The sequence below is a fragment of the Onychostruthus taczanowskii genome, unplaced genomic scaffold (assembly GCF_017590055.1).
Source record: "Onychostruthus taczanowskii isolate IOZ18803 unplaced genomic scaffold, ASM1759005v1 scaffold44, whole genome shotgun sequence".
In the NCBI taxonomy this organism is placed as follows: domain Eukaryota; kingdom Metazoa; phylum Chordata; class Aves; order Passeriformes; family Passeridae; genus Onychostruthus; species Onychostruthus taczanowskii.
The window spans coordinates 4313348-4336413 of record NW_024501903.1 but is presented as its reverse complement, the minus strand read 5'-3'; the positions used below and the strand labels follow the sequence as shown (position 1 = coordinate 4336413).

General features: G+C 40.0%; 1 protein-coding gene across 1 annotated transcript; it reads left to right on the top strand.

Moving 5' to 3' along the window:
* The first annotated feature begins 316 nt into the window (after nt 1-316).
* Nucleotides 317-21905, top strand: CCDC83 (coiled-coil domain containing 83). The gene is made up of 10 exons (XM_041414249.1): nt 317-423; nt 2523-2607; nt 5750-5918; nt 6546-6713; nt 9465-9556; nt 10725-10793; nt 13284-13405; nt 14495-14574; nt 16077-16231; nt 17276-21905. The coding sequence occupies exons 1-10, from the start codon at nt 338-340 to the stop codon at nt 17462-17464; spliced, it is 1215 nt and encodes a 404-aa protein (XP_041270183.1). The 5' UTR covers nt 317-337; the 3' UTR covers nt 17465-21905.
* The last annotated feature ends 1161 nt before the right edge of the window (nt 21906-23066 follow it).

The window sequence follows — 23066 nt, the reverse complement described above, 5'->3', positions numbered from 1 at the left end:
CAAGGGATGCAATAAGTAATGGGTGATAGAGACCACTGTATCTACTCAGGTACACATTACATATATATACATTACATATATATGTATATACACACACACACACACACACACATATATATATATATATCTATATATATGTAGACATGGGCCTGAGTGCTACCTCTGGGCAGGATTGTTGCTGTCAAAAACTCAGTTTGTTTTTTTTATTTCAGAACTGTTACAAGCTTGTCACAAGTGACAAATGCCAGTGAACACACAATGTTTTGTAAATTATTCATCTCTGTATTTTTTTCCTTCACTTCTAGCACAAGTATTAAAAAAACTAAAAAAAAAAAAAATGGAAGAGAGTAAGAAAAAGAAGAAACCAGAAGAGCAAGTTCAAGAGCCTGAATCAGATTTACCTGAAGCCTTACTAGAATATCAGTAGGTTTAATATATTTTAACTTTTTCACTCATATACAATATGTGAATAAAGGAAGCAGATAACAAAGACAACTTACACAATTTAGAGTCTGAGCTGACTGTTTTGAGGTTTCGAGGCTATTTCAGAAAGGTACACTTTTTAAACTGTAGCTATAAGAAAGCAATTAAATGGGTCAGAAATTTTATGCCATTAGGCTATAACTTGGGAAAAAAAAATTAAAACCAAAAAACCCTGACATTTTTTTCTGTTAGTAGCAAGCTTTTGATCAGCATATGCTGAAGTTTCAGGATCACATTTGACTGTATTTTTTAGGATTCCTTGGTGTTCGCGGAGGTTTGTTGTCACTAGCCAGAACCTCAAGACCTACAGTTTGCTGTCTTCCTTGGTGCAGCTGAGAGCAGAGCACAATTTGTATTTTGAAAGTAAGAGATGGATAAATTAAAGATCTCTTAAAATCAAACAGAGAAAAATAAGAGCCAAGGGGCAAATATTTAAAGTAGTTACAAACCTGTCCAACTTACTTGATTTCTAGTCTCTTGAGTAAATGATTAAAAGGAGAAAAAGTAAGCTTCATGGCTTTTATCTAAGAGACAGAAATTGAAAGGGAAATACCTCAGGAACACCCAATGTCAGTGTTTAGGGAGTAAGGAGTAGTGCCTTGGTGGGGAAATGAAAAGTGGAGTAAGCAAGCTAAAAAGTATGCTCCTATAGTGGTAGTGACATCTGTATGAGTTCACAGGGTTTATGGGGATTTTTCTGGTTCATTTTACAGAGCACAGAGTACAATTTTCATTAGTGAAATAGCCTAGATTTAGGTGAATCATATCACAAACAAATACCTTCTGAAAAGTCCAAAACTAACTCACCTATTTTGTGAAGGAATAAGGAAACTGTATGACTGGGCTGAGAAAAAACCTGTACCACTTTCTAATAAAATTATTGTTATGTGTATGCTAATATCCAAGCAAATGACTCATTTGTCTGGAGAGTCTTCCACTGAAATAGGTGCTTCACTTAAATGGAATATGTAGTTTCTACAGCAACAGTAGGGGGAAAAGGGAAGAAAAGTATTCTTCTTGCTGTTTTTATCTTTCTCCCACTCTCTTCTCTGCCCCTCTTGCTCTCCCTTTCTTTCTCTTCACCTCTCTTAATCTGTAACTTCTCTGTACTACTTGACTGATCAAAGGTGGATAATCATACAAGTGGATAGCTGTCACGTTCCACTTCAGGATTTATCAAGTGTGTAGTATTTATTTAACTTCCACTCCTGTTTTTTTATTTCCATATGCTGAAGAATGGTCACTGTTCCTAGGCAGTTATTTTGCATTTTCATTAAAGTTCTCTGTTTCAGCATTTCTTAGGAACAATGATCTTATGATGTATTTTTGCTGTGGCCATGACCACTGTATCCCTATGCCTCTGGTCTAGTCTCTCTCTAATATCCTTCTACTTAATAGAAAACCTGAGAAATACTTGGAGCACACTGACACCAGAGGATGCAAATTTAGTTACCTGCAATTTGCATGATTTAATGATCCAAACTTAGCAAATTAGCCAGGAAATAAATTGTCTTCTTTTAAAATAGCTGAAGGCAATAGAAAAACCAAAACCACAAAAAAGCACCCCAAACCCCCAAACTAAAAACTGAAGGAAGAAGAACTGTTAAAAGAATAAAAGACTTTGTGATAATTGTAATACTTGCCTCTATTGCCCCATATGATGAATGAATGCTGGTACAGCATACTGGAGTTATATTTTTTGGAGAACAAATTATCTTGTCCTGAAAGTGACCTGTGTAACAGGTCAGCTAAGCCTCATGCAGAATGAACAAACCAGCTCCAGCCTCTCAGGAGGGTGCACAGGAGCAGTACAACCAGGGAGTCTGCTGCTCTGTAGGGGTATGATATCCAGACTAACATGCAGGCCCAGATCTATGTGGGAAATAATTTCTTTTTTGTGTAAGCAGACAGTGGTACTTACCCAAATGAGTCAAGAAATACGATATGAAAATAAACATTTTGGTAGTATTTTTATCTAATATCACTCCTTTCTCTAATGTTTTTGTAAGAATGTCTCTTTCTTTACTCTCTCTTCATAGCATTGTGGCAAAAGAAGCAGCAATTGCATCGGTTTTGTTTCATCTGAAAGGATTGGAAGAAAAGATCAAAGAAAATATTAAAAAGGTAAGTGACTATGCAACGAATTTTATTTGTGGTAGTCTTACTCATAGATTCAGTTTTATTCTATCCATTCGAATACTACATACTTTAAAATTAGTTATTGCAGTGAATTTGTTACAGTCAATGAAACTAGAGTTAGTGAGTCTCTTTATTTTTAATTCAGATAACTTTAACTTGAAAGTTAAAGTTATCTGAATTAAATCTGACATATAGCATAAATGTCCTAAATATAACATGCTAAAAAGAAGCTGTAGGAGTAGAACGTTGCAGAATAGGACAGAGCAGTAAGGTAAAGTGAGTGCAGTGCAGGTGCTTTCCAATGCACAACAGATCCTTATAACCACCTACCTATGTAATGGAATCACAGAATTGTTAAGGATGGGAAAGACTTCTCAGATAATCAAGTCCAATTGTTTAACCCAGCACCACTGTGTTCATCAGTAAACAAGGTCAACAAGTGCCACATCCACGTGTCTTTTGAACACTTCCAGGGATAGTGATTCCACCACTTTCCTGGGCAACCTGTTCCAATACCTCACCACCGTTTCAGTGAAGAAATTTTCCCTAATATCCAATCTAAACTTGGCACAATTTTCTTTTCCTCTTGCCTTGTTACTTGTTACACGGGAGGAGAGACCAACCTCCACCTGGCTACAAAGTCATTCCAGGTGGTTTTAGAGAGATAAGGTGCCACCTGAGCCTCCTTGTCTCCAGTCTAAACATCTTCAGCTGCTCCACATCAGACTTGTGCTCTAGTGCTTTTATCAACTTGGTTGCCCTTCTCTGGCATTTTTCTCTGCAGCAACCACAGGACAGCAAGCCTCCTTTCAGTAGGTACTAGATATACCTTTTAACCAGTCCTACAAATATTCTTGAATATTTCAGTGCATGAAGAATAAATGGTATAAATTTAGTTTCTGTCAGTAGTATTAGCAGACCTAACCAAGCACTGAGAATTGCTGAGCTCCTTTGAATCACTTTTGAAGTAATGGAATTGCATGGGTTTCTGTTGCTGCAGACTTAGTTACAATAAAAATTGAATAAAGGAGAAAGACCATCATGTTATTTACTAGCTGTGATTTCTAGCACTGATTGATGAAGGCACACTCATGGATTAAGAATTGTTTTGAGTAATTTTTAGAACAAGGTTATGTAACTACTGATCTCACCTGAATGACACTTTAAAGAAAGAATATGTGGTTGCATATAAGCTGTATATAAACAGCCACAATATGGCATCTGATAACTGTGAGCAGTGAACTTTGAAAATAGATATTAGAGAGTCACCTATTGAAATTAATTGAAAATGCTCAAAAAATCCTTACTCTGGATCACATTGCAGCCTGCACTTCATAGCAGTGAAACATTGAAACAACGCCTCTCTGTCCTTCCCATGCTGATGCTTGCCCTGCTTTTATGAGCATCCATCTGTTTAGCTTTCTGTGGTACTTCTTTCAGTCTTGAAGACTGGGTGGTGTTTCATTTGTGGCTTGACTATCACTGGAAGTGACAATTACTCTTCTTTCTGCAGGCATCTGAGGGCTTTTATGATTATTGTTGGGTCTTACGTCTCTTGTGATTATACTGCTGGATTGGAGGGCAGTTTGACTGCCTTGTTCAGAGACACAGAGCAACAGCATAAGGGAGACCCCTCAGTGGTCTCCCCAGTTTGTTTGAGTGTGTTACTGACAGCTGGTGGAAGGGTTCACACTGACCGTTTATGGAATACTGCTCTCTATTAACATAAAGTTGTGACAGATTAAGTTTTGAGGATTTTCAGCGATAGTATCTTTCTGCAAAAACATATTCAAAGCAACACACAGACAGGCTCTAATCCAAAGTATTCAGTGCTTACCGAGCATGGTTTCTAACCCAATAGGTGTCCCTATGTGGGAGAAGACAGGTTCAGCCTTACAACTGATTCCAGCAGTTATGATGGACTTCCTAAACTTCTCCCCAATCCTAACTTACTTCTATACTATTTCTTTATGTTTAGGTGGAGCTTGAGTGACTCTAGTCATTCATCTTCTCTGCTCTCCCCTAGCTGACAGGTGATGAGCTGCTTGTCAGTTACAGAGTGCCATTGAGTTCCCCTCCCTGCAAAGATTTCTACACAGCCTGGCCACGGTGTCTCCACTCTGTTCCACCCTCTGTTCCATCCCCCTCAGCAGGGGCTGTGGTTGCAGATTGTAAGGCATCATCATGGAATAGGTTTTGAGCATGCCAACTGCATTCCATTCAGACAGTAGCAGCTGCATTTTACTCTTTAATTTCTATACCACTACAGCTTCTGTTAGGATGTGAATACAACTTCTCAGTTTCTTCTAATTTTACCCCCGGCTATCTTTCTACAGTTATTCCCCCCAATTCACTGCTAGTTCATGGTCTTTCAAGGAGTCCATATTTCAGACTGAGCCGGGTACTTTAAGGCATGGGTGAAGTGCTACTGTTTTAATTTAATCATATTTTGACAGTGCTTTGAGCTCCATTCTTTATTTCCTGCTTAATGTTTCTGAACGGTTTAGAGTTAATCCTAGAGGTGAGGAATGCTTGAGACTCTTTCTGCTGCTTACTAACTGTTGCTTACTTACTACTTGTTTGCTCCTGTATGGTGTCCTGTGGGAGCAAACACACACAATCAGTAATTTCAAATGATCTGAGTGTCACTAGAGAGGGTCATGGCCATGGGTTATGATCACAGTTGTGGAATCAGGACATATTACTAATTTCAGCTCTGACAAGACTCTTTGCTGTGGTTATGTGCAAGTGACCTGATTGTCTCATGATTTTTCTATATGAAGATGGTACATTCTCATGAAGAATGAAGCAAATAGCTCCTACATATAAACATTGTTATTAAATTATCTACAAGGACCTTTCTTTCCAGGCAATGGAGGATTATCTGTGGGCTGTACCAAGTACAGCTGTAATTTGTCTCTCATTTCCTTCCAGTGGTCTTGACGTTACTGAGGAAATATCTGAGCCTTGCAAATTCTCCCTTCTGCTCTGACCTTTCAGAATATGAAGAACTGGTGTTTAGCTGGGTGTTTTTGCATTTCATCTGGCACTAGGCCAGATTTTACTTTTTTTGCTTAAGTTTGTCACTTTGAAAACATTTTCATATCAGTTGTGTCTTCTTTCTTAGAATGTTGTTGTGAAGGAAGAACAGAAGGTGCTTATCAGGCGCTTAGTAAGGCAAATAGAAGAAAAGGAGAAAAAACGAGATGAGAAAGAGGTTGTAACCAGGGATGATGTGGAAGAGTCACTGAAAGCAGTTTTTCAGTTTGTGAAGGACAAAGAACAACTTCTTCAAGGTATGTTATGCGCTGGGGAAGCGTTCTTTGCAGTTTACACACTTGGGATTGAGTACATGTTGTTGTTTTGCAATTTAAGTAGAGATTCAACTTCTTTGTTGTATAAAAAGTATAAAACTATTCCTCTCCCAAAACTGGGCTCTCTCAGTTTAGTATGAGATTGTGGAGGGCTTGTGAATCAATCTGTCCCTTCCAAGTGATGTATAGTATTGTGCAAGTGCAGAGGCTTCCTCTTTTTTGAAACTCATGAAAGTCCTAAGCACTGCCTCTACTGAAGATTAAAAATAAAAATTATTTATGGCAGGAAAAAAGAGCAGTTTTGAGTGGTGAAAATTCTGGCTGCCATCCCTGTGATTCTCTGTGGGAGACACGTGACCTTGATTACAACATTTTGGTGAGAACAGTTGTCTGTCTCTTTGGAAGAATAAGACCAAGCTGTTTCCAGCAATGATGGTGGCCCTTGAAACTATGTAAGGCCATCAGAGTGCAATGTACTGTAGGGTGGAAGAATCCCCCTTCCTTTTCCATTCCCTGTGAAATACCTTTCTTAAACAAGTTGACATTGTAAGAATTATCAGTTCAATAAATCAGTAATGAACTTGTCTTTTGACATTCTTATTTTAATAGATCTGCGCTCCCAAATTGAAGAAACTAAGAAAACAATTGCAGAAAAGCAGCGTGAGAGAGATTATTGGTTGGAGTACAAAAATGTCGGAAGTAAAATACATGCTGAGAGGATTAGCAGTCTGGAAAAAGACATTGCAGATGTCAAATATGAACTTGAAAGAACTGAAGGTCAGTTTACAGCTGGTGTAATGCAAGTCTTACAGGGTCTTTGCATATTGCTTGCAGGAATTAAATGATAAAATTAATTTTAGATTAAGCTGTAGTAACTTGTATCAACTTTTTTGGTAATTTGCATGAACTTTTCTAAGTGCACCTAAGATGGTACCTGTATAATCCTGAAAAATATAAGGACTCCCTTTCTTTATTTTTCTCTCTGTAAAAGTTCATTTATTGAAGAAATTGATAAAGTTTACAGAAATTATGACACTTCAAGAAACTGATAAGCTGGTCCTTTGATGGTTTTCTTGTAAAATACAGGCAATCCATTTAAAAAAAAATGTTACTGAGAATGTTACGTTTTTGTAAAAATAAGTCTACACGTATTTAGGTCACCTACACAGAGGGCTCCCTTAGCAGTCATACTTGACTCTGCTGCTGTTAGTTCTCATCATCTACAAGCACTTCACATATTGAAAGCTCCTTTGACAGGAAAGTAGTGTGAGCTCATTCTTGGAACAGTCTTTTCTGTGGAGCGCGCTGGTTTGCATGCAGGACTAGAGGGAGCTCTTTAGCCAGCGGTCTGTGCCGTTCCTCCTCGTTGCACAGTGTGAGGCCCTGCAAAATCGCCGGTGCAGACATGGACACGTCCTGAGAACTGTTTCAGCACTGTCATAGCAGTGGAAATGAGAGCTTATATATTGTGGTGCTGAGTGCTTTACAAAGGTTTCTTTATTACTGCATTATTTTAAAATAATTTAAATATTTTTCTGTTACATAACCCATGCTTCCAACAGGAGGATGTCCTGGTTTTCTTCCTTTATGTCCCTCTCAGTATGCGTGACCGCAGCCAAGCAGCTGGTAGTAACAGGCAGTGACACTGCTCTAAGGGTCTCTGTATATTCTGTGCCAGCCATTACCAGGCATCAGCTACTGTGAATAAGAGCCAGCCAGCTATCTTTTTGTCTCTCAAAACATATTTTACCACCATTAAGATGTGCTGTGTGATTTCTACATTTCCAGATAGCTTGTCAGATATCTACATCTGTACTCAGGAGAGGTTGGGGTTTTTTCATTATGCATTTTCTATGTTCTTAATTGATTTAGAACTTCGCTATATAGCTGCTGAAATATGAAGTGAAAAAGAGAATGGGCTTTCATGCAGAATGCCAGTAGGGACAGACAGTCTGATCTCCTGCATGCCACAGGGTACAGAGTGTCATGGTTTAAGAAAAATTCATGGTCCAACAGAAGTGTATTTATTGAAAGTCATGTTATGGTGGTACATGTGTAAATGGCCTACATAACGTACTAGAAAGTGACGCTGACAGTACTGGATGTTCACCATACTAATTTGCTTAACTCCCTAAAACTGAACCTGGGGAGTACAGCCTTCCAGCAGAAATCTGTCAAGCTTTCAGAGCAAGGCAGCAACAAATTCGGCTTGCTCACACCTTGAATGTTTAACAGCCTTAGAGAATAAGCATAGGTGAACAGGTTTCTGTCTGTGTGTACCACTGAAGGGCTTGGAACTGGCACAGTTCATGTTTTCTGGTAGTGACATTTTAAGCAAAACAACAGGAGAGGAGTGGAAGCAAAAGAGAGCCACACATTCAGGTGATGTGTGGGGAAAAGTGTTGCAGTGAGAAGATTAGAGAAGACAGCCTCTTTAGGAACTGTTCAGACACACAGTTTCTCCTTTTTCATTCTTCAAGTACAGCTCAGGTGATTTAGCTATCTGAAATAATGGAAGAGTGAATTCATTATAGTATGGAAGTATTTCATTTTCATTCTGACAAGTCTAGATGGTGGAGTCCAGCTTCCACAGTGTTAAATTAATAATTAATGCACTACTAATACACCTTTCATATTTGACTGCCTTTGACTCCACAGTGCATCCATGGGCAGATATTTGTTTACAGCTAGATCAGAAATAGACTGTCTGCAGCACAAATGCAGTGAAAGACTGAATTTCAACCCTTTGGAACAAGTGTGCTGTGCCTTCCTTCACAGAAAATTACTGCAATCTCATTCATTCCTTCAGAAGGAGGAAATATCAAGCAGAAGTGAGCTATTTAGAAGAGCCAAAACAAAAGAACTAAAGGGAGGAATGAAATAATTAAATAGAAAGTGTCTAGAACATGAAGCCAAACCTATTCAGTTCAATGTAAGACACACTTTCTAAATAATGACCACAAGTAATGATAGAAGCAAATCATTGTGGCAATTGCCACATTCTCCATTTTGTTCTGCTGTCAAATTAGAACCTTAGAGCCTTAGATAAGTCAGAAAATTTATTAGGCATGTTATAATAACTATCTGAAAAAATGTCATGTGGATAAGGCGATCCAATATGCTTCTATGTCAAAAAAAAAAAAAAAATTCTAAGCAAATCTCTCATATGGCTCCAGGAGCTCTGCTATTGATAGAGACAAAATTTAATGTTAAGATGCCAATATTTTAGCAGAGAATTGCTTAGATCACTGCTCATTTAGCAGTGAATTGCTCTCTGTTGCAGTTGTGAACAGAAGTGGGTAAGCCACTTCCAATTTCTAGTTGTGTAGTTAACACTACTGTTCTTTGGGTTTAGAAGGACAATTTCTTTGGAAAAGGATATTTGAATCCTTTTCTGTGGAGCATCTGTGCAGGCAACACTCACAGATAAGCTGCAGTTTAGTAATGACATGTCAGTTTTCTATCTGTTATCAGGAAAAATTAATGGAAAATAATGATTTCTGATTTCCCTGGTTTTTTGTTTTGAAGAATATTATAGAGAAGCTTTGGAAGTTGTGAAAGAAGAAAATCAGAAACTGTTTGACAGGCACATGAAATTACTCAGTGAAGAAGCTCTTAAGGTATTCTTTTTGCTTTTTTAAAAAACTGCTAATTGCGTTATGTTTGGGATACATGTACTCTGCATTATTAATTATTTTAACTTGTATTCAGACTTCAAACTTTTCTAATAAATTGAGAGCAAAATAACCTGGAAATCCTGGTACATATGGATTTGGTTATTGCTATACATACATGTACCTTTTTCTTTACTTACCAGAATAACAATGGTTAGATGTGAGGTCATTTTACAAACAAGGCACGGAAAACTGGGGCACCATGCCCTGACAAGGCTTGTTTGAGAACATGTTGCTTTTGCCATGGCCTTGATTTTGACATTTACACAGACTTCAATAAGCAGTAACATACAAAGAGATTGCATGATAATATACATCAATTTGAAAAAAAAAAAAAAAGGTTTCACTGTATTTGTAAAGTACAGTATTTTAAAATGCCACAATAGTGCAGTCTCAGGAAAATGCAGGTTTATTGATTCACTATGATTTTGTTATCTCTGCCAGCTCTGGTTTGAAAACATGGTTTACAAATAGCTCTAGTGGCAACTTCTTAATTTCAATGCAAAGCATACTTCAGTACAAACCACTAGGCCCATTAGGTGTTTAAATTCCCTGACTTCAGTGCTGGAATTTCCAGTCATGTGAGAACATAATCCAGAGGACTGTGTTTATGGTGATCTGCAGGGGTATCTTCCCTCCCACTTCTTCCTTTCCACTTTACTGACATCAGTGATTAAATTGTAGCCTTGGGTCATTAGCACAGACCTCTACATGCTTAGGTCACTTGTTGTAGAGCGGTACTGGGAACATAAAATCCCAATCTCATTTGGGATTTTACTTGGGGTCCTTAATAGTTGAAGGTTTGATTTTCTGAAAGCAGTAAGACTTGAGCAGTACTGGGAACATAGACGGGAAATGTCCTATTTTAATATGGGAAATCAAAAAATATTGGTAAATTGCTTGACATATAATCTACTCTAGGCAGGATGATAGAGGAGGAACATCTGGCCTTGTGAACTAAATCCCCTTGTAATCCCTCAGGGGATGCTACAGTCTGTTGTGTGGATGTGTCTTAATTATTTCCTGCTAAAGAGCAGACAGTTGTTCTTTATAGTGTGCAGGACTGTCAAAGTGTTGCTCTCTGATGAGATTATCTTAAATTGTGTTTTCTCAGAATGCTGTGGGATACTTAGACAAAGACTGTCGCAGAGAGATTGAAGAGAATGAGTGGCTCAAAGAAGAGGTAAGAGGATCGCTTGCCTGCAGTTTATCATGGCAGTTTATGTTTGAAATACTGTGGCCTGTGGTCAGAATTGTTTCCAGTCATGGGCCTCGGGAGACTTCTGTTGGCAAAGGAGAGCAATTTTCCAGTAATTAATCTGTAATCCTGAGCAGAAAGCCGTGCAGTGTTGTGAATAAAGGTAAGAGGTGAACATCTGCTTTCACAAATGGAGGACCCCCTTTCCTGCCCAAGCTGTTATATGAAGGACTACAATGTTCCATACAATTAAGGATTTTTATCTGTGGAAATTGGGATGCTCTAAAGGATCAACCAGGTAAGTAGCTGAAGAGGGAAGGTTTGAATTGCATTAAAGTTCTAGTGCTGCTGTATTGAAAGAAAATGGATATGGATGTTGAAACATGTTCTGAGAAATGGCTTGAGATGACATAAAATAGAGGGTCATAAGAAACCATGGGGACTCTACACTGAAGAGAGAAAATTCAAAATCATATATGGTTGTAATTAATTGCTTGATAGCTTTTATACTGACCGTGAATGACAATTTATAACTATATATTAGGTAGCTGTAATTTTCTTGACAAGAAAATATTTTTCTGCCAGATTTAGTAAACGAATTGTTTCTGTAGTGAAAGTTTGATTTTATTTATTCCAGTCAATATAGGTTCTTTGTTTCAATCAAATCTAAGCATGAGATTGGTGGGTGAAATGCCTTTCCTCACTTTTACAGCCTCACAGTTGAGAACTGAGCAAAACTTTTTGGAAAGTTAATAAATGTACTTCTTACTTTTCCATGCCACATCAACAAACCTGGCAGAAGTTCTTCATTTTAGTTACTAATTTAAGGTACTTGCCAGTATGCAGGGACACAGCTTTCCTTCTTCCCCTTAATGAGCTCTGAGCATGCATCTTTAACTTTCCAGGGAGGGTGTCCAAACCACAACTTCTGAAGCAATGAGGGTAGGGGAAAGAAATGGGAAAGAATTAATGTTTTATTCTGTACAAACAAACAGGAGCTCAAATCTACACATCCCATCACTGAATGAGTCTGAATTCTCTTCCCTTCTCCCTGTCTCACTGAACAGTTTTTACACACATTAGCAGTGCCAACAAGAGAGCACTTTGGAATAAATACTCTTATGTCCTGACAGGCCCTCACCTCAGAGCTAAGGGATTTGGATTTCTTTCCTCTCAAGTAGAAGTTTCCTATGTTATGAGTTACTTTCCTATGTTGCTACTTTCCTATGTTATGAATTACTGCTTTGAATTTTGAGGGAAAACAAAACTATTATCACTAACTTCTCCAGTCCTCTGAATTCACCCATTCATTTTCTCTGCTTTTCTTACATGGATGAAATATTTTCTCTCAGTCTAATGTTTATATGTAGCTGACAGACTGTTTCAGTGTTTCCTTCGGGTGTGATAAACCAAAAATTTTAGTTATGTCTGAGTTCTTTTTTTTTTTTATTTAAGTTTGGCCACTGAACTGAAAAATGACTTACCAAAATAGCTCTAGATTAGTTACCTCCAAAATTAAAACAGATTTGGAGACTTCAGTCACATTTTTCCATGGTTACTGTGTCACACCAAGATGGTGCAAAGCTGCATCACTTCACTGTGCCAAGCCACATCCTGTTACTGGTCATTTTCACCTTTTTAATCCTTGGGAGAATTGGAACTAGTTTTAACTGCAAATTTGGATGATTATAGCTGGGTTAATTTGGTTTTGATGAGAATGGATGCTTTCAGATTGCTTGGTACTTCTCTTAAACACGTGCATATGGCTAAGCTTTCTGGGAAGATCTTTCCCATAGTACATTCCCCTCCCCAGTGAAGGGGATAAGAACTTGCTGGTACTTTTGCAAAAGTGGGAAGAATTGTGGGAACTGAATAACCAGCATCCTTTGGTCAGTGTATCTCCACAGTGATAAGGGGTAATTACCAGCCTGAAAGCAAATAGTACCCGGGGCTTAGCCAGTGTCACAGAACCACAGAACATCCTGAGCTGGAAGGGCCCCACAAGGATCACTGAGTCCAACTCCTGGTCCTGAAAAGCCCCACTGTGACCATTGTCCAAAAGCTCCTTGAGCTCTGTCAGCCTTGGGGCTGTGACCCAGGGGAGCCTGTTCCAGAGCCCCACCACCACCCTCTGAGGGAAGAAATGTTCTGGTAACTTGGACTGAAAACTTCACTAATTCTGGGTAAGAAGGTTTCGTGTATAGGAAAGAATTAGGAAAACATCACTTGCTGAGTAAGACTCTGACTTTACCTCTGCAGAGAAGTTTTCCTCTCTCAAAGCTCTGATGTGAAAGCAAAAAAGAAAAATCCAGAGCTCCTGTCTAGCAGACGTGTTTAACTATACAAGAAGGTTTTGCTGTCTGGGTTGCACAGCCCAGATGTGTGGCTGTGATTGACACACATGTGCTGTGACAGTAAAAGTGTCCTAATAAAGGTGTGAAAGAACTTTTTTTAATTTTTTTTAATTGTCAAAAGGTTAAGATCTACCGAAAGGAAGAAAGGGATTTGAAAGCTTCTGTCCAGCTCCTGGAAGAAGAAAATACCAGTTTAGTGGCAAAATTGATTGATATCAAACTTCAGCAACTAGGAGTATCAGGGTAAAATAATGCTTTCCTGGACTCAAAAGTTTTTTTTGTTTGTTTGGTTGGGGTTTTTTGTATGTTTTTGTTTGTTTGTTTGTTTTTGTTTTGTTTTTAAGATAATGCTCCTGTCTGCCTCAAGAGCTGTTTGGGCTCTCCCACATCAAAGCCAAGGTAGTTTCCTAGTTGACGAAAGACAGGGTTTGACTGAATATACATGGGAGCAGTATCTGAAGGATGACAATAACATTGTGACTTCTCAAGTACCGAATTTCAGGGGAGAAACTGGGTCCTTAATTAATCTACTAAGACCTAACAGTACTCACTTTATATCACTTAGGCTTGGGAATAATTTCTTTGTGTTGCAATTGATGGTTGCAAAAGATTTTCTCAGCCCCAGCTTTTCAGACTAAGTGCTGAATAATAGATTTTTTTCTTTACTGTTTGCAAAATGTTTGAAGATGTGAAGATTAATTTGTAAATATATAGGGGGGTTTGCAATCTTGAGTGAAACAAATGACCTGACACTGAGAGATGAAGAGACCTCGGGAAATGTCTGTCTGCAGAGGTGTCTGTAGTATTAGCTTCTTTTTTGTTGAAATGATTTAACTTTTTCCCTGGAGAAAGATTAATTTAGCTACAAAATGTCAACACTAATGGTATCAAAAGCACAATGCAACAATGTGAGAGATCCATCTTCAGTTTCCAGTCCCAGCTGGAAATTTTAGCCATATTGCACAGAGATCAAGTCTTAAGAAGTGACCATTTTTCTCTCCTTTCCAAACTTTGGATTTCTTTGAAGTGAGAGCTGCCAACTGTGGTCTGAATCTTGGACTGACTGGAGACTATAACATTTGTTTTCTTTTAGTCTCATGGACATAGTTGAACTAAGGCACTAAGAATAAAAGAGCAGCTTATTAGCCACTAAGCTACCTGGCTGCCTCCATTGCATTTTTGAACCATTGTGCTGTTCTGCCTTTGTGGTTAAGCAGCAGTGGCTCTCAGAAAGGGTGGCCTCTCCCTCACCCCAAATCATTGCACAGGACAGTTTAGAGAGAAAATTCAGACTCCTATTATGGGTTTCACTTTATATTTTTTACTCCATAGGCATTTGTTTCATACAAAGGGAGCTGGCTTGCAAGAACTTCCTAAGGATGAAATGAAAAGGGGAAAAAGAGAATATACAGGTAATGCAAATGTCAGCAGCTTATAAGAAATGCTAAGTAACTTAGTGAACATTTACAGACTTTTTATTTCTCAAACTTTTTATTCAAACTACCTGTTTGACATGAAGAACACTTTATTTCCCTCTTGATTGCAGCCACCACAGCTGTGATAGATTGTAATTTGCATAAGGAGACAAAATCACAATCTATCTGTAATACAGTTTTTAAATTTAAATTGGTTTTAGATTGTGGAATATGATTACTCATCTAGAGCTAACCTGGAATACAGTTTACAGGATTGGCCATCTTTTATGAAGATATGAATCATATCTTAATCAGTTCTTTACTGATCCATTTAACTTCTATAACTTCATTATAGCTTGCCCCTGAGAGGACACTCTTTCACTTTAAGTGTACAGGCACTTTGCAGTCATTCATCAATACACCAGAGTTAAATTACAACTAAATCCCTAGCAAGAGCAGATGAAGCTACATGGAGCTCAACCTGAACTGAAAATTTTGGTAAGCAGTACTGAATTTTGGGCTGAATCTCCATCCCTTCTGGTAGGTGTGGCTAGGGAAAGGATATACCATTAGGCAAGAAGGAGCATAAGCCTGTGCTTATCTGTTTAGGAGAGTCTCTGTGGATTCCTAAGTATCACAAACTTTTATATCTTTGTGTGAGTAGAAGAAAGAAAGAGGATGGAAAAAAGTAGAAGATGATTCTAACATATTTCTTTAATACAAAATTAAAGAGATATGTTAGAAAAATGGAAGTCATACAGTTATAGATACATGAAGTATTTTGTTGAAGTTCTGATCAGTCCCAGCCATAGGTGGGCCTTTTGAAATCATCAGGCACCAGCAAACATGTTGCCAAAGACTTCTGTATTAAATACATGTTTACTTCCAACACCTTTGCTAGACTTTTGCAATAGTTACGTGGCGGAGAAGGCTTTGTTCCAATAAACTGTGTCACAGTCACAGGCAAACCTGTAAATTGGCAGTCCATGTCCAAAATCCTCTATCATCCTGAGAATGAGTCAACTACAGGTGTGACCTCTTTAGGGGAGTTGTAAGTAAACTGTGTTTCAGGAACTTGTAGTTATGTTCCTATAGATACACAAACATGCGTTTGTGAAACAAACAGAAGAAGAAATTTGTACTTTGCTTTGCTGCCTTTCTTATTCTTTTTAACTATTCAGGGCTCTACAGGATTTAACTTGAACTGATAACAGCTCACTTTATCCCTGCCCCCTCCTACAGATCCATTAGTTCTAACCTACAATCAATTTTAGTCCTTGGGTCTTGATCCAAAATTGTGAACAAAAACCACATAAAAAACCCCATTGGAAATGAACATTTGGCTTGAATTGTCAATTAAAAATGCTACCAAGCTGTTCTTTTCATTGCAGGGGCTAAGCCATATTAAAGATTGCAGGCAATGCTCCTATCAAGTACTGATTCTGACTTCCATAAGGCTTAACTATTACATACAATTCCTTTTTCTTCCCTTTATAAAGCAAAGACAGATGGAAAGAGCCTCAGAAGTGTCTTTCCAAAGATTCGGTCTAAAACAGATTATAAGAAGCCTCCAGACAGTGATGAAAAATCACGGAAAAAATTCTTCACTCCAGCCCTGGACAGCTTGTTGTATGAAGATGAAGAAGAGTTTGAGGTATGAGTCAGAGTTATCAGGTCTTCCATGACACAAACAACTTTCAGTATGGAGCATGAGACTGTCAGGACCCTTCTATTTCCAGTGGTGTTATGGCATCCAATGTCCTTTACCTGCTGGGCAATTCAGATGGACTGTAGTCTTCTGGTGCTGTTTGGGACAGTTAGGTCCATGTCCTTCAAATGCTGGGCCAAAAGAGCACAGGTTCTGTGTCCTACAGACCAGCCTCACGTGGATGTTTTGGATGCCTTCAGGCACCTCTGATACCATGAGGCATGTGTTTTGGCAATGGAATGGTGTCCTAGGAATCATCCCATGGAGTGCCAGGGTGAAATTCCCCTAGAAAGAATTCTGAATGTCACCTAACGACAGATTACTTGGCTTGGATGGCAATGAACAGGTCCTTTAGAATCTGTGTTGCAGAGGAGCATTAAAGGGTCAGTATTCCCTCAACAGAAAGCCAGGATGAAGGTGTTCCTGGGTGCAAACGATGGGGTTGAGGAAACAGTGCACATTGGCCGTTCCTGTAGCTGATGGGCTCTAGCCCACCAGAAAAGCTTTCCTTTTCTTTCTCCTCCTGAATAACTTTCTGTTGGGTTGGTCAACAGAGTAGACTCAGAGGTTTGGAGAAGACCAGAGCCAGTGCAGATGTGGCAGAAGCACATGTCTGGGCTTGGACCTCTCTCTTTGGAAGCAGCAAGCTGTTGCATTAGTTTAATTCTTCTCACAGAACTGAATTTGAGATTAGAATTTGGTTTATAGAGAAGGTGATACTGGGGAAAACACAGAGAAGAAGAGGGCAGCAGGGCTGTAGCCTCCTAAAATGAGTTGGCTTGCAAAAGAAGCCCATTGTTACTGACAATATAAAACACAGCCCCAGAGCAGCATCTCTACAGTTGCTTTAAAAATAAAAGTTCCTGGTTTTGGTGGTGGTGGTTTTGTTTTGGTGTTTTTTTTTTTTTTTTTTTTTTTTTTTTTTTTTTTTTTTTAAGAATGGTTGCTTTTCTGTGAAATTGCAAAGGGACCATATTCTTTCTTCTTCAGGCATACTCAAAACTGGGACCTCTGAAGAGAAAGCTGCTCGTGGTTGGAAAAGCTGTGCCTGCTTGTAAGGAACCAGAAGAAATGCCAAGCAGGAGCTACAGAGAAAAGGACACTGTTGGTAAATCAGATGGGCATATCACAGCTAAGATGATCAAGGCCTTATTTAAGGAAAATGTTGATGAAAACTAGACAAGCTGTGCTGTTTGCACAGAAATGTAACATTCTCAGTTCATTAAATATTTGCTCTCTTCTGTGTGGCATGGGGCTTTGAGGAAACTATTTTAGAGTGCCTGAATCATGATTATAAGTTTCATGAGAGGTATGTCTGTGTGCAGAGGCTAATTGAAAGGTTCCTTTCCTTACCACTGAGAGACGTCTTGTGCACTCTTTGAGGTATTCAGTCCACATAGCAGCACATTTATCTACTAAAAGATCTGAGCTAATATTTCGTTTGTGTGGTCTCTACTTGCAGATGTGGAATTTCCTCTTGATCAGACAGTGAATGGGTAAATGCAGGCTGCCATAAAACACAGAACTATTACAAAACACATAATGCTCTGCTAAGGCAGAATTAATTTTTGCAAGCATAATTCAACTATTGCTATAAATTGAGTGTCTGAATGCTTTTTTATCTGTCTCCACAAGACCCCTACTTAAATACATTGAAATAAACAAAAATTAATTTAAAACCAATTTAAAACCAGCATAAAAAATCACTAAGGTCTTAAATATTTTGTTTGTTTAGAATTGGCCAAATGTATTGTGTAAGCCCATATCCTTGGTTTGTGGCTGGCCTATTTGAACATCTATCTTAGTGCATTCATGCAGTGGGGGGCTCCCTCTGGACACTCTCTCAGCAGCACACAACAGGTCCTTCCCACGTGTAGGCTCTGACCCATGCGTTTCCTCATTAGAAACTTGTGACAGCATTGATTAATCAATTTAAACCCTCGACAAGATAATCAGCTGTTTGGAATAAAGGTTTTTAAAAAAACTTACTTTTTAAACAACCTGTATCTCTGTGCAGTATCTCAGTGTAACTGTACTTCAGTGCAAACGCTTTTGGTTTTCCAAGCACGCTGAGCTGTCCCTGCCCAGCAGGTGTCTCCTTGGGCTGCAGGTGAGTCCCACTGGTCTCTGGGCTCCACTGACCAAGCTCCTCCTAGGCTGGGATTGCAAGGAGACAGGTAAAGGTGTCAGACTCCAGGTAAAGGCAGACCTCACCTCACACTGACTGACTTCTCTGCCACGTGGTGAACAGTAAAGTGAGTTTGGACGTGGCCCTGCTGTAACCCAGTAGAGTGACTGTGAAGGCTGAGATGATTCCTGCCCCTTGTGTGTCCATGGAATGGGGATCTGTACTTGGGCTGTGTGCAGCCCAAGAGACGCCTCCCCTCCGCTCCCCTGCCTTGCTTTGAGTGCAGTGCAAGCCCCATGAAATGGCTGACTTGAAAGAGAGATTAGTTCTGCTCAGTGATTAGTTTAGCTTCTTCTTTAGATGCAGAATTACAATGTGGCTTATGCTGAATGGCTTTTCTGTTAAAGGCAGGCCTCTCCTTCTTCCCACCACTCCCCAGAGTGGATTTACATTTTCTAATGGTGTAAATGTATGGCACATCTATAGGCTTCTCTTGGCTTATGCCCATAATGCATAACACCATGTGCAGGACATATGGCAGGACAACATCAACCTGCACCTTGGAAAAAAGAACCCTTGCAGTTTAGCCTTTTCCCATAACAGCCTATGTGGGTGAGAGGGAGTTAAAAGGAAAACCCAAACATGCTAATTAGGGTACAAGCCACAGGCAGCCTGCACAAGCCAGAAGCAACAGCCTTCAGCAAAACATATTTAGTGAAGTGTCTCAAATCCCCTTGATTTCTACAGGATTAGCATTAAGGCCACTGCGGGGCTTTCATATGGAGAAAGCTGGGTCTTCAGCCCAAGGCATCTGGATTTGATAAATTTGTTACTAGCAAAATCTCAGAGAAATGAGCAGCATGTTCTAAAACAAGGGGCTGATCAGTCACCTTCTGGCAGCACAGCCAGTGCTTCCAAGCCCCACTTGGAGTTCACTACTCCAGTTAGGACCAAACTTATGGGAGTCACCCTTGTATTCCCAGCATTATGAAATATTTTTTCTGTACTGTGTTAGTGTTGCACAAGACAACTCTAGGATGCAAGCAAGGGTCCTGGTGTCTCCACAATTACAATCCAATCTAAGCTTCAGCTGAGCTGGAGTTATGTGTTTAACTAGAACAAAACTCAAAGAAACTTGCCGTTTCAACAGGAAGAAAAAAACCAAGTATTCCTTGGAATTCAAAGTTAAAGAAATACAAACATCACTCCAGTTGCATGGAAATAAAAACTATTTTAAATAGAAGCGAGGTCCATGAGCTGGAAGTGAGAAACATCAATCCATGGAATGTCTAAAAAGCACAATGGGGAGAGGTGTGCTGAGAGCCTGTATCCACTCCAGTGATGAAAGGAGCTGCTTACCTCAGCACTCTGCTGGCTTGAACCCTCTCTGAGCCACTGGCTTCTCCTGCTTTGTAGTCTGGCTGTGCTGGTATGAACTCCCCAGCCTGAGCTGCAGGGAATGTGAGTGATTTCACTTTTGGTCTGGTTTTTATGAGGTTTGCAGCCTCTGCTGCAGCAAGGTTATATAACAAGGCAATCTTTCCACAGGTTCAGACCTGCACGTTTTGGGAAAGGAGGGTTAAGAGACTCGCTCTGCAGCATTTGTTCTTGTTTGGCTGCTTTCTGAGTGAGAAGTTATTAAACACTGCTTCTGTGGGCTAAAAGGAGTTTGCCAGAATAAGGTCAAGGCAGAAGGTAATGGACTGAAAAGTTACACTATAGTGACAAGCACAGAACAGAGAAGCTATTGGTGTTAGCATCTTTAGCCACCGATGTTTTGCAGCTGGATGTTCCTCCAAAAAAAGGCTTTTCGTTGGATTTTGAGTTAACTCTGAAAGTAAGGATGTGTTTTGCAATACTACATTTCAGAGCTCATGTTCTGCAGTCTCCCACAAACACCATATTGTTTTAGGACATGACATGGCAACAAGATGCCAACAACTGTTCCCATATGTTGGCAATTGAATGTTGAGCCATGCTGAAAACTAGGATTTAACATGGTGCTGGATCTTTGCTCGCTTAGTGATTAAAGTAAAACAAGAAGCTAAAATTCTATCAAATACTGCTTTTCTAAAAAGTACTTGGGCAATTGCTGTAGCTGGCACAGGGAAGTTCAGCAGTTACTGCCAAGAACAAAGCAGAGATCCATGCTATGAAAATAAACCCAAGACCCCAGTGCTCCTTGTGTACTGCAGCTGCCGGATATCTAAAGTACTATGCTTGCATCCAACACTTTCTCTGTACCCATTCTCTGTATCACCTCACACAGAAATTTAAGCAAGTTAGCTCTTTGTTCCAAGGCTTTTTGATCTTTGCTTCAGGAAATTTCATCATCAGAGAAGCAAGAAAATAATTAAATGTGTTTTACTCAATTCTAGAGTGATCTGTTATCTTGGGGAGGCCATCTCACATCCTATTACTCAACCTTCTGGTACAAAAAGGTGCTGAGTAGGTGGCAGCAATGTTACACCTTCAGGGAACCTGCCCTGGGTTTTCTCCTCCTCACTCCTTCTCCTGATCCAGCCAGGATGCAGCTGAACAATCAGCTAAGTCCCTTTGCTCTCCAGTTTGAGCTTGGAAAACAGCAGCATATCACAGATGCTTGTTGGGCAAATGCAGTGGAAGATGTCAAGCCTGTTTCTGCTCTCTCCACTGTCGTGTGAGAGCTCCAAAGGTCAAGTCAAGAGATTGACAACAGGCCAGGGAGCAAGCTCTTGCTCAGTTTACATATGCTGCCATTAGCACTGCTCTTTTGTCTGTATTCAGCACATTTTTTCACTGCCCCATCACATTATCTTGTCAATCTTCTGTTCCCATCAGCATTTACTGCCTTTCCCAGTGTTTTAGCACTTAATTCTCATTTCTCTGCCACAATTTTTATCTCAATTATGCCATGGCCTTTAAGTTGCAATTCATTTATGTTGCTACAAAATTTGTGTCAGGCTCTGGAAATGGGCACTTTTTGTCTAATGAAAGATGCAGGGTTTGACCCTGTCCCTTTTTCTTGCCGAAGGGCTGTTTGGCAGCTGGGAACTTCTGTGACTTATTCTGGCAGTTGGCTGAATGGAACCTCTGATGCCAAAAAGTCACGCAAAGACAGACTTCAAACATGTCCTGAGGTACCAGCTCTGTTTGGTTTGTGACTTTGAAACAAAGAAGAGAAGCAGCAAAGGGACTTCAATCTGTCTTCATATGAAGACTCCACATTTGTGCTGTTGGAAAACTCAGGTGCTGTTCAAGTTCTTGTTCTGGCAAAAGCAATTGTCTCAAGAGGTAAATCCAGTTGTTTTCATTATATAATTCCCTGATCTAGAAAAAATAAAAATATTGTGGTTATTCTGACACGCCAGTTCCCTACACAAAGCTTCAAGAGGAACCACATCCCTCTAACAAAGCACTCCATCATCCTCTGTTGCAGTGTGCTTTTATACTTTGTAATACTTCGTAATAGTTCTGATTTTGTATCCCCTTATTCTCCCCAGATGATGTACCCCTTTTTGTACCCCCTTCCTCTACCTGTGTAACCATTCTCCTGTGTTGAGATCATCCCCCAAATCCCCGCCCTGGCTCTCTGTCAGTCACTCAGCATCCCATCCCCTCTATCTAGATCTTTCGGTCAAAGCCGTCGAGTGATTAGCCCGAAGCCAGGGGTCAGCCCCCCAAGGATGATGTTATACGCTATCCCAAATGTCCATCCCCTAATGCTGTATCCCTGGAGGGTCTTTATTGGTCAGCAAATGTATCTACCCTCGGTTTCCTCCCCCCCTTTAAATGTAACCTTGAGATGCCTTTGTCTTGCTCTGAGCACGGCGCACCCCTGAGGTGTGGGGCTCTCTGGGGAGTTCCGGCGAATAAACCTTGGACTGGCCCCCTGTTCAGAGTCGGCCTTTTACCCTCCACCCATGTCTCCAGCGTCTCTTCTGCTGCAAAGGCGACTAGCCTAGCTGCCCTCAGTACCCTCGGGGCACCAGAGAGTGTCCCCCTGCTGTCGGTCACTTCGGGGCTGCCCCCCCGCTGTTTGCCGACCCGGGGCTGGCCGGGGTTCACTGGGAGGCACCCAGAGAGACGGAGACAGTCCTCTGCTAAGGGCAGGCAGCTTCTCTACAGTTTGCTCCTGTAGATTAAACAGCCTTTCAACTCAATTCTGAAGAGAGCCAGGTTTTCACTACCCCCTATTATGGAAAAGTGCCAGTAATTAAAAAATAAAATACATCTGTGCGCTGTGCTTTTTAAATTAAGCTAAACTGAGTGTTATTTTGGTGATACTGAAAGCAAACACTTACAAACAAAGCAAATGAGAAAATACTACTCAGGAAAATTCTCAAGGCAGTTTGTCTCCAAAGAGTAAACCAAAGAGCTTTTAGCAAAGCCTTCAGCAAGAATGCCTAATCTGCACAGCAGCTGTTTCAAGGAACACAAAGCAACAACGAGCCAGCAGTACAGGGTAACAGGAGCTCAGCATCCCTGCAGAAGACATGGGTTTGGGTGTTCACAATTCTTTGGTGTTTTCATGATTTGCAGCCTCAAGTCCACAGCCGCACAAAGACTCCAAGGGATCAAAGAGATCTAGGAACACATCTATCCTCAGCCAAAAGGCTCAAGTTAGACTCTGCAGAGAGCACCAGAGACCTAAGAAGGTTAGCATCTGCTTTA

Excerpts from the sequence above, each read along its gene's own strand:
- CCDC83 (XM_041414249.1), top strand. The coding sequence starts at position 338 with ATGGAAGAGAGTAAGAAAAAGAAGAAACCAGAAGAGCAAGTTCAAGAG. Across the intron at positions 5,919-6,545 it reads CAAAGAACAACTTCTTCAAG|ATCTGCGCTCCCAAATTGAA; the intron begins GTATGTTATGCG and ends TTATTTTAATAG. Across the intron at positions 9,557-10,724 it reads TCAGTGAAGAAGCTCTTAAG|AATGCTGTGGGATACTTAGA; the intron begins GTATTCTTTTTG and ends GTGTTTTCTCAG.